This window comes from Phaethon aethereus (assembly GCF_964289735.1).
Source record: "Phaethon aethereus genome assembly, chromosome: 5".
In the NCBI taxonomy this organism is placed as follows: Eukaryota; Metazoa; Chordata; class Aves; order Phaethontiformes; family Phaethontidae; genus Phaethon; species Phaethon aethereus.
In genome coordinates this window covers 61,776,229-61,788,320 of record NC_138579.1, presented here as the reverse complement: position 1 = coordinate 61,788,320, position 12,092 = coordinate 61,776,229, and the positions used below count along the sequence as shown (strand labels likewise).

At 40.3% G+C, this 12,092-nt stretch overlaps 1 protein-coding gene across 1 annotated transcript; it reads left to right on the top strand.

Annotated features, from left to right (window-relative positions):
- Positions 1-1,071: 1,071 nt before the first annotated feature.
- On the top strand, positions 1,072-2,688 carry PTH (parathyroid hormone; the record flags this gene model as incomplete). The annotated part of the gene is made up of 2 exons (XM_082000124.1): positions 1,072-1,157; positions 1,945-2,688. 2 exons carry the CDS (start codon positions 1,072-1,074, stop codon positions 2,216-2,218), a joined length of 360 nt encoding a protein of 119 aa, XP_081856250.1. The 3' UTR covers positions 2,219-2,688.
- Positions 2,689-12,092: the final 9,404 nt, after the last annotated feature.

The window sequence follows — 12,092 nt, the reverse complement described above, 5'->3', positions numbered from 1 at the left end:
TTAGTTTCCTTTCAGACTATCTTAAAAATAAAGTGAATGTAAGTAAGATCAAACTTTTTTATTATCTGAACCAAATTTGTGAAATGAAAAAATCTGAGACAGTGAGTTAGAAATATCTTGACGTGAATCCAACTCCTGAATTTATAATATTGAGTTAGAAGGACTGCTAGGACTGCATTCATACTATCATGTAAGATACCATGTAATAAATGCTTTTCTGACCTAGAGGAAAACTGCAGAAAATATTGCAAAAATGGCATTGTGGAGTTTTACATTTCTTAAGTTTCAGTTACTCAGTATCAAATTTCTTAAGCTATCACAAAAATATGCCTTTTCTGGCTGCCAGTGCTGAAAATCCAATGCTGAAACTGATGTTTGGACTGTGTCATTTCTGCCTGTTGTAGTATCATCAGTAATAAACATTTTTCAAATATAACCCAAGTGACAGTTTTGCTGATGATGTGCAAAGTAGAATGGAATTCATACTGGCAATGCAGGATTATCATTGACAAAAACGAGGAGCTCAATTCTGATTTCTCTCATGTAATTAACTGGGGAATGACATAACTCAGGTACAGTTATGCCTCTATGTAAAATCGTCAAGAAAAGTGTCAGCCTCTTTATTCTAAAGAATATGCAAAAGAAATGGATAAAAGAACAAAACTTTTCACTCGCATAGCTATGTACAAGTGTTTCAACATACCTGGAGCACATCAAGTATTAGTGCATTTAGCAAAAACAACAACAACAATAATATAAAAAAAACATGGTGCTTTTCACCCAATTATCCAAGAGACAGGTACCTATATGATGATGATGCAGGGCAACTACGTCTGACCAAAGTTCTTAGACTTGCCTATGAAGTAACAGGAGGTTGTTCACAAAATTAGTATTAGAACTAAATTTTTAATTTGCATTCCTTGCTCTAACCCATTTCACACACAAAAAAAAAAATTCAAAATCACTTCTCTGATATATTTTTTTTTTCCTAAGCTAAACTTCTTTGGAATTAACAGAACTTACTTGAAATACAGATTTATACATGTATTCATTTCTATCTTTGTAGAGAAAATGACTTCTATAAAAAATCTGGCCAGGACTGCAATCATTTTATATGCCATATGCTTTTTTACAAACTCTGATGGAAGACCAATGATGTAAGTAGATTATTATACACTTCCAAAGTTTGGAGGATGACTTTAGCTGCTCTTGAGAGCATCGTCAGTTTGTCTGTGTATAAGTTTACATCTAAGAGAGTCTTTCTGTCCCTGCTTTTGAACCCTTTGGCTAAGCTGGCCAAATTCTGTCCTCTAGATACAGCTGTAGAGATCTCAGATATTCTGAGTTCTTACACATTTTTTGAAAATAGGTAGCTGGGGAGAAGAAGAAAACTCATGTAAGTGTTCTCTTAGGAATATCATTGGGTAAGCTGCATTCTTTATTAGACGCTTGGGGGGTCTACACAGGACAGCATCCTTTTTTACTGTGCCAGAATCTAGCTGGAACTCACACTTAGACACTAACATCAATCAGCATTGAGACACAAATCCAGAGGAAATCATCCTTCCTTAGCTCTAGTGTTCACAGAAAACTACCACTGACTAAATGCCATAGTTTTATTAATCAGTTACCTATTGTTGTATAAGCCCTAAGCTCATCTACAACAGCTAAAATAAATGATATAGTCAATGTTTTGTCACAAAATTGGACTACTTCCCATTTTTGATGCCTTCTCACTTATATATCCATTACCAATAACAAATCACCATTCACCTTTCTTCTCTTCTCCAGATGTCATTCTATCCCTTACAGATTAGAAAGATAGGTTCCATGGCTCTATATTGCGATACTGCACAAAAGATCCCAAACCTGGGTTTTTGAGTGAAGATCTAGAATTCAAGAAGGGCCACAATAAGTGTCTGTCTCTGCTTTTCTTTCATGCAGGAAAAGATCAGTGAGTGAGATGCAATTAATGCATAATCTTGGAGAGCATCGACACACTGTGGAGAGACAGGACTGGCTTCAGATGAAACTGCAGGATGTGCACAGTGCCCTCGAGGATGCTAGGACCCAGAGGCCTCGAAACAAGGATGATATTGTTCTGGGTGAGATAAGAGGTCGGAGGCTGCTCCCTGAGCATTTGCGGGCAGCAATGCAGAAGAAATCCGTCAATCTGGACAAAGCTTACATGGATGTACTCTTTAAAACAAAGCCATAATGAAAAAAGCCAGAGCATTATGTCTGTCCAAGTAAGCACGTGTCTGTAGACCATTGATCAAGTAGGGCATTTTACTATTATTTATTCAAACTGCAATAAGGATTAAAGGCATAGTTCAAGATTGTAGCCCCATTGAGTTAGACATTTCACAACCAAATAATAAAATATATTTACAGTCCACCCATGACCATTGCTGCTAATTCTGGGATATCTTTTAAATGCATTTTATAAAATTCCAGCATAAAAAGAAAAAAAAAAAAAAAGTTGAAAAATTGTTTAAGACCAGTTCTACTACTTTTACATGGACAGCATTTGTATGTAGTAACTAGGCCTACTTGTACTGTTAACAAGCAATGAATAAATGCAGTATAACCTGCCTCCACAACAGGGCACCATTTTGCCTAGGGTTAAATTTTGTTTAACTTTGTACTAATTAAGATATGTAAACTTAAGTGCACATTTATTTTCACAAGAAGGCCTAAAATCAGATGTATATTAACTGCATAGCAAAAACTGCATGATAATAATTCAGGATTAAAGAGTGCAAACATAAAAAATACAAGTAGGAAGGCATAGGTTAAGATTAAAGTAAAATGGGAAAAAATTAAAACAAATTCTGTATGAAATAGAAGAATTAAACTTTGCAAAATACTGTAATGAAGGGAAGGTTTGATTACCTTCCCCTCCTCCAAAAGATGATAACTTATACAGAAACAGTGGGAGCAGAGAAGGTAGCACGTATCTAAGCTTGGCCCTAACAACAGAACTGGGAAATTATTCTATACCAGATAATTACAACTGAAACAAAAATCTTGCAGTATTTTTTTTTTTGTCCCCCATTTTCTCTGTAAACTATCTCTGAATTTCTGTATGTTGTGTTAGGCCTCGTGTAAGTATTTTTTGTTTGTGAGATCAGTGGCTCTCATAAATAAAATTACTCATCTTCATATGCAATTTTTTGCAGTTTGCCAAATCCAAAAAATGAGAACTATTAACATGTAGAATTCAACACCTGGAAGAGGAACCATTTGCTGTAATATATTCAAACTTGAAGCAGGATTTTAAAAGAATCAGACATAAATACGGATGGGGAAAAATCTATTATGAAAACAATTTATAAAAAAAGCAGCAAATATGAAATAATTTTGAATAGTATATGCCGATATGTGCTTAGGACCCTCAATCATTTATGACTAATAAGAAAATTTTCTCAGTAGGATTAATGGTGGTTTTCTCCAAATTTGCCATTGCCAGAGCTCAAACCTAGATGAATTGCTGTTCTAAGCCAAAGTGTCTCTATGTATGTTCCTATATCCCTTCTTATTTGTTTGTTTGATGTCTAGCACACCTTGGGGAACCTAATAAAAAGCTCATAAATGATTACAAATATAAATGCAGTCTGCTGGAGGCTAGAAAGATACTTGTAACTAGAGAACTATAGCTCATAATCTCGGCTATACTTTTAGTAATGTAGAGGCCCTGATGCTGCAAGCAGATGGTATGCCTATGCACATTGGTGCGCCCCACACACAGGCAAGGATTCCATGCCACTTGCCTATTTGTAGAATCAGGGCCTTAAAGTGCACTTTTTATTTATTCTTTTATCAGACATCTGTGCTAACTTAAAGAAATAAAAATGCATTTTTGTACCTATGTCTCACTTATGTATTACCAAATAAAGTGGACCAAAAGCTCTTGGACATTATTTTAAAGCATAATAACTGACTGACCTGTAACTATTCTGATATAATTTAGCTTTTGGGGCAAGATTATTAAGCCATTTTATTTTATTACAGCAATATAAATACAAAAATAATGATGAAAGCAATTTTTATTTTTCCTTTTGTCTTTCCTGCACACAAAATCATATTGATTGTTAAACCTAAAGAGATGTTTACCTAGCACAAACCTATTTATGTCCCCGACAATAATGACACACATGCAGAAACAATATATAATCTTCAAGTGCTGAATTCATAAACTGTTTCCTTTTGATCTAAACAAAGAATTCTATTATCTAAGCAACTTGTTCTTCTTCATTTTCAGCTATCCAGTAGATGAAAGATGCTTACACAAACATTTAAATTTTCTGTACACTTAAAAAAATACTTGTTGCTTACAAAGGGCTTCAGGGTCAGAGACTGACGATACACCACTGAACATCTTTTAGCTAGAAATATGGCCACAGACAAACTATGCTCAGCATTGTCTCATTTGCTTTGCCCACATACAGTATGATTCTTCAGAAGGACTAAAGACAGCACAGTGGTAGATGAATTAGTGCTAGGTAATGCCCATGAGAAAAAAGATGGAATTTGAATGAAATTACTAATTGTAATTCTCTAGAAAACAGACTCGTTATGACTTTTCAGCTTAAACCTCTAATTAGTGTAGCAGCAGTCAAAACAGAAAAATGTTTAAAGTGGGGCAGAAGATGTTATAAAAAATACTTTAATACCACGATATATTGCAAAGATTCATCTTCACCTGGACTAACATATGCAGTTTTGGTCATCTCTCTCTCACAAATTAAGGGGACTAGAAAGAGGATAGTAAGAAATAACAGAGCCACTGAAACACTTACATATGATAATAAATGGTAACAACAGCAGTCAGAAAATAAATAAATAAAAAGGCATGATAAAAATATGAAGAATGAACAGTACCATGAGATAAATGGTATTGCCTACCTATCCTTCTAAGAGGAAAAGGAAACAGAGGCAAAGAATTGAGCTTGCACATGGCTGAATATGAAGCTTTTAGCTGGTATGAGCCAAAATCTCATCTCCACCCAACGTCTCTGGAGGAGACAGTGGCATGACTCTTGGGTATGCTCAAGTTCTTTTCCCATACATGCACTGGAACGTGCCTTAAGTCTACGCCAGGTTGTATACTTCCATGTAAACAATGTAAATCTAAGTGAGCTTGCACTTCACAACAGACTCAGAGATGCATATGGCTGCCAGAGGAGACTTCCTATGTCCCCTGTTATAGTGAGATAAGGTTAGAGAAGTATTAGGTCTGTATCCCTTCACATCCACAGGATCAGCCTTCCAAAGATGAGGTGTCTCTAGAAGGCCTCTTTCCTTCCTGAAGAATGTGATTTCTATGCACATACTTCCTTTCAAGGAAGAAAACCTTGCGTTTTGGTCTGACGAGAGCTTTTTACTAAGACCTGTGTCCTCAAAGACCTATCCTGTGCAGATGGATATCTATTGTACACACCTGGTTTTTATAAAATTCTCAGTGAAAAGAAATACAATCGTGTTTCTCACTCACAACTCATCACTGAAACAACAAGCACAAATATCAATACCTATCCTCAGGGGAAGTAAAGCATGTGAAGAAAAAAAGCCCAAATCCATGAAAAATTAACAAAGCCAAAATCACAAGAACTTTAATAAAAACTAGGCAAATTGTAAGATCTGTAGGTAAAACCTATTGCTGGTGAGTTAACTGCCAGTGTTTTGGCTTTCTTAGCTGCTTCTAACTTTGGCTGCTGTAAATACTGCTGTTAAATATTGCTCAGCTCACTGTTAAACAGCACGTAACATCTGACTCCTCGCCTAGTTAGCGCATTCTAACAGCTTTTGTGCGAGCTGCTTGGCCGTCATTGTTCTACTGGTGAATTTCCAGAACTGTGTGGTTTATCTCTGTGGTTATTGTTGAAGTATGGAAGAGGATTTAACAGATTCATGTTTTGCTGTATATTGTAGCAAAGCTCCTGTCTTTTATGGGGCATTTCAATATAGCAAAGACAAAAATCCTTGCTCTCTTGCCCCCTCTTTCCCTCCACTCCCCAATGTGCATGAGGTGTACAATTTGTCTATCTAATATTCGCCACCCGAAGCAGTCAAGATCTGCTAATGCATCAGGCAAGTCCAGTACAGTCTCTGAATCTTTAAATTAATACTTAGGTGTCCCTGAAAGAGGAGGATGCTCTGTAAGATATATAAGAAAAACATGAGACGCATTGGCTGTAGAGTTCCAGTCTCTGGAATCCGATAGTAAATTTGTCAACCCCCTCCACCAGAGGTTAAATCAGAACCCCTGCTCAAGGTTGATATACTCATCAGTAGGATATAGATTCATGTTCCCTCTTATCTGCATGTTTTCCCTGAGAGGTCTGGCCCAACAGTGGCTTAAAATAGCATTTTATGAGACTCTGACAAGAACCCATACATGGTGGTTGATCTTCACAGTAGGGCTGCCCCAAAATATCCACTGTGCAACCAAACTGGCTTCCCACAGGGCATAAAGGAGAAGAGATTTGCTCCTTCTCTTCCTCCTCCCAAACTCTCCACTAATTCAAATTTGCTTCAATATATTTATTGTCTAGAGTTGTATGGTCCTTTTACCTGACGTGGAAGTCAAGCTCTGCCTGTATTTAATAATGATGCTATAGAGAATATGTTAGAATAGAGACAAATGCTGTCTTTAGATCTGAATACAGTTGGAGCTTGGTATCAGTTTGTTCTCCCGCCATGAGGAGTGCAAAGGGCTTAGTGTCATCTCAACAACTGTGACATGTAATAGACTGAGGTTGCCTGCAATGTGGGACATGATAGGCTGCCGAGGTAATTCGATTATGGAATGGAAGCCACATCCACTAATTATATTCCTAAATAGACTGCAGATTACACGGACTCTATATAACCAATAGGGCTGTACAAACCTAAAAATTATAGTTGTAATTTAAATCAGGAATCAGTTTTAGGATGAAATAGCAGAGATGTCAGCTCATCTATCTAAACGATATTATATCCTTCTTTGGCTTTTACTTCTGTGCCAGGCAGAGACAGATGGATGACGGTGCCAGAGGACCACGGGGCTAGACTAGAGGCCTGGGTGCTGGGTACCTGCTGCCATGTAAAAGCGGTAACGGTTGTTCCTCACAACACCTGTGTGTAAACACTGACAGCGCTCCAGCGGAAAGGCAGCTGCCCAGTTATCATCCCCTCAGTGTAGCTCCGTAGGGGAAAGTTTGGCTCATCTGTCTCACCTTTCCCAATTACCTTTCCGCGGCGGCAGGCGGCAGGCGAGGAGCAGCTTTTTCCGCCGGCGGGCGGCGCTCGCTCTCCAGAGCCGCCTCTCAGGCCCTCAGACCGGCAGCCTCCACCCTCGGCGGAGGCTCCGCCTGTTTGGCCGCACACCCTGCGGCGGCGCCCGGCGGGATGGCGATCTGGTCCCCGCCCGCTGCCCCCGGCGCGGCGCGGCCCTCCGAGGCGGCAGCGGCCCTCAGGCAGCCCCCCGGACTCGGCCCGCAGGCGCCGGTCGGCCACAGCCTAGCGACGGCCGCCTCACTGCGCCAGCCCGCCCCTAGCAACGGCGTCGCCTTGCGCCTCGCCCCGCCCCCTACCCCCCAAGTCTCGTGAGGTCTCGGCGCCACCGCCTCCTCTTCCTCTGCGCGCTGGGTGGTTCTCGCGAGAGGTGGTGGTGGTGGCTGTTGCCGGGCCTGAACGCAGCGGCCGGTGGCGGCGGGAGACGGTGGCTCGGCCGCGGCGCCGCGCGGGTGAGTGGCGGGCGGAGGCGGCGCGACGAGGAGGGGCAACTGAGGGCCCGGCTCGGTCGGGTTGCGCGAAACGCCGGTCTGCGGAGGCTGTGTGCCGGGGCTGCCGGGCCGCTCCCCCGCGGCCAGGGCCGTTACCGCTGCGGCGGAGCCGGCGGAGGCTGTGGGAGGCGGCGTGCCGCTCCGGAGCGGCTCTCGGCCGCGGCTCCTGGGCTGTCCCCCCTCAGGGCTTGCGGGAGGCCGGGCAGTCCGTGCCTCTGCCGTGCAACCTGCCCGGGCGAGTGGCGGCCGCCCTTGCCCCGGTGAGGGACTGGAGCGGTGCTGTCGTCGCCCACAGGCGTTTCAGTGCTTCAGCCGGCCTCGTGAGGCATGGCATCTCACCGCCGGCCCTGCTTCGCGTTTCCCTGTCGCCTGAGACAGACCGTGTGCTGAAGCTTTTGCACTTTCAAAGCGTCGTAGGAAGAGTAGCTTCGTCAGGTCACTGTGCCTGGGTAACTCTGTTACCTGTGGGGTCATGAATAGGCTCAACACTGCTTAAATTACTAGTTTTAATCATATAATGTTTGTCGGTAAAACCTGCAATTACTATGAGGTCTGTACAGAAACAGTATTGTTGCTTAGGACTGCCTGACAGCTATTGTGTAATTTCTGAGCACACCTATTTGCATAATCCCTGAGCATTGATTTACCTACTCAAATGACTTCACGATGAATTCAATATTTTTATAGAACTTTTTTCCACATAACCATATTTTATTTGCAGAAAATATCAATTCCTGGTATGATGAATCTGTCATAGTACAATTATGTTTTGCAGTTGCCCATCGTTACTTTTTTCCTTTTAAATTTACTTTTGTTTCTAGCTATTGCTGCTGTGTCTTTTTCCTTTTTATCTCTGATCCCATCAAACATGTCACTTTAGAACTCTCTTCTTTCAGAATTTGGATCCAGCTTCATCACAGATCTTTTCCAGGTTTGTTTCTGTCACTTGTCTGTCGTCTTTGTCCAAAATAGTGGTTAAGCGCTGTATATTTTTGTTCTTTATTGTTGTCTGCCTCTTACAATTTTGATTACACGCTTAAAACTTGGCTCCTTGGTAGCCTTTTAACTGTTATCTTCCGCTCTCCTTATTTTTGTCTGCCTTTTTTCTTTGTGAATCATCTTCAGTGATTCATTTGAAGGCAACTTAACTCTGTTGTTGCTTCAGCTTTGGTGATCCTTTCCCTGGAAGACCCTCTTTCTCTTCAATTTGCTGTTGAATTAGATGACCCAGAAATACAATGCAAATTACCAACTTCACAGTTCATAACCTGATAGTTCACACTTACTGTATTTTATCTGAACTAAAAATCTGTCTCTGCATTGTCTCGTGTAGGTTACCTTGAATTCATATGGCTTGAACACACATATAGTCAAAAGGAACTGGCTGATTCTTTTTTTCTGTTTTTTAACCATTTCTGTGTAGTAAGGAAAACTGTTCCACTGTATTTGTTTTATAGGTCTGTCAGTGTGGATTTGTCTTTGACTAGGTCTCTTTCTTGCAAAACATCAGCGATTTTTTTTCTATTAAGACACACAAATCTGCCAAAAGCCTTTGCATATTATGTCTCGATTTGTCTCATTTCTGTCTCAAAAACTCACTGTAGTCTATTACATCCTGCCTGTGGTCATCGTTGCCATCTACTGATGATGCTGTTTGAGACTGTTCTTACGAGTTTTTTTCAGGACACATCTGTATTTTCTGTATTTGTGTTTTGCCCAGTGTGTTAGTGCTAGGGAAACTGGAGGTTAAGAAAGACAACAAGTTAAAGCATCTCTCGTATCACACATTAAATTCCTTCTTGAAGCCCAGTTTTCCTTTTAGATGCCATTGCATTTGAAAATGGTAAACAGCTGATGTGTGGATGACACTGCTTATTAAATTAGTCACAAATGTCATCACTGTTGGTTTTGCTGTCACTTTGTTATAAGCTATGTTTTTGTAGATTTTTACACTTGAGGCTTGGGCTGTTTTGTCCTGTATGCATACACAAAAATAAAAATCTCATTATTTGCTAATTTCTTTCAGCACAGCTTTCCTTTAGCACTGTTGTTTAAATCTTGGCCTGTTGCTTATCAATAAATGAGTGTATCTCTTTAAAATATGTATAAAATTGAAAGTTAATTTAGAATTCATTTAAAATGTAAAAAATTATTTGGGATTTTCTTGCTCACTGAGATGTATTGTTACTGCTGGGTGTAACCATGGGTATAGACCTCGCTTGTTTCTTCAAGAAATCTGCCTGATGCTCTGTTTTGTGCTGTTCATCTTGTCACTGATGAAGCCAGTGTCTGTCTGCTATATTGGTGGGCCGTAGGGGATGGGTCTGGTAGTAGCAGCAAGAAGTTAAGTTCTACTCCTTTTTCCTGCAGTGATAACGACGATTCTGCTTTTGTGTGGGAGAAGGTGCTCAATCCACTGAGCTTTTTACAGGTAGACCCTAGGCTGATTTTACACAGTGAGTCCTGATAAAGAGGGGAAGTTGGGAATCATTTGCCTCTTGCTTTTTAGGCTTTTGAAATCATATTAGGTGTTTTATCGTCATGTTCCTTTTAGGAATTAGGAAGTTAAAGCCTGCAAGATACTCACCAGATAACTGTTTCTCATGCTGCTGTAGAAATAGGAATATCATCAGCTTCACATGACTGGTCAATATTTTGTTTTCCCTTGCTTTTCTTTTTACCACTTACTCATTAAGAGAATCTTCAATCATGACCTACTGTGTTAACGTTGAGACTGTATTGCAAAGGATGTTTCTTGGCTATGCTTTAATCAGTGTCAGTTTGATAACATTTCAATGATGATAATTTACAGAGCTACTTTATGTGGCTGATGTCTGCTCTAGTTTGCGAGAAACTCACTCGGCAGGTATGGACTTCCATGATATATGGTGTTTGCATTATGAGCATGTGTACTTTGAACTGTGTTTCTTAATTAGGATGTAGTGTCACCGTGCTTGCATTCCCAGTAAGTCTTACTTGTAAGTTAGTTTTTGTTGTTGCTGCATTTGTGCTTTGATGACTACAGGCAGCAAACAGCAGTCTATCACCCCTTTCAGAAAGTCTCTTGGAATTTCTCTGTCACAGCTAATGCCAGGTTTTGTCCTAGATGGTTACTTGTCTATTGGATCTTTTCTATTATCTTGGTTCACCTTTACAGTGTATTTCACTGATGGAGCAGGTTAGAGCAGATGAGCTTCTGAAACCTGTCCTACTGCAGGAAATGCTTCAGACCAAGGCTTAAAGCCGAGTAGCTGCCTGAAGTGTTACGTGTTAGTTTTCTGAATGTTGTCTTCTGTACTGACAGCTGGAGCAATCAGTTCTGTGTTCCATCTGATAAGCTGGTGTCCAGAAGATGACATCTTGGGCCTCTGCCTCAAAATTTCAGGCTATTTTAATAATCTTTTTTAGTAAGACTGCAGTGCCTTGCAGCCTTCCAAGTATTCTCAATAAATATAGTGTGGCTGGCTGGCTTGAAATGTATTGCTATTGGTTGAGATTAGCTTTTCTTCTTTCCTGAAAGATTTCCAAAGAACATTTCCCCCACCACCACCTGCAGTACCTTGAAGATTGCAAGTGCTGCATCTCACAAAAGTGTATGTCCACTTCTGTCCAGCATCTGACGATGTCCAAACCTTGCTTAATCTGCTATGCATCTTCTGTGCATTGTATTTTGTCATGGCACAACTGAATATGCTTCAAGTATTATTTAACATAATTATTCTACAGCTATCACAAGTTAGTGTATGATACATCCTTTCATGAGCTCTTCAGGTAGTAGTGTAAACACATTAATTACTGTATTTTGCAATGCCTGGGGTGGCTCTACCACATGGACTATTAACTTCTCAAACCCACTGGGTGTCTGTCTTTTTTACAATTTCCTTGTATTTCAGTAGCCTGCAACTTTCATAAACTAGTGATGATTCTGGAGTCAAGTTGATGTTAGCAAATATGAAGTGTTCTAGGTGTCTGTGTTGAAAGCTTTGTAAATTAAAGTCTGCTTCCTGCTTTCCTATTTTAAACAATTATTCCCTGTGCTAATTCTCTGGAGCATTAGCTTTCTGCAGAGGGATAAGAAATCATTCTTTACACCTGGAGAATTGCTTATTAGCTAATTAGAATGCCCATCAGTTTGGTCAATATGACAGTGTTTTGTGATCTACAAAGGATATTTGGATTTGATTTTTTTTCCTTTATTTTATGTGCCTTTTTGCCTTTACCAACTTTTCAGATGCAGTTCCTTGGATTTCATGGGAAGCATTGAATAGTACTTAGGGCCATGTACTCTTGCACTTCTTTGTTTTACACACAAGGCCAGGATGT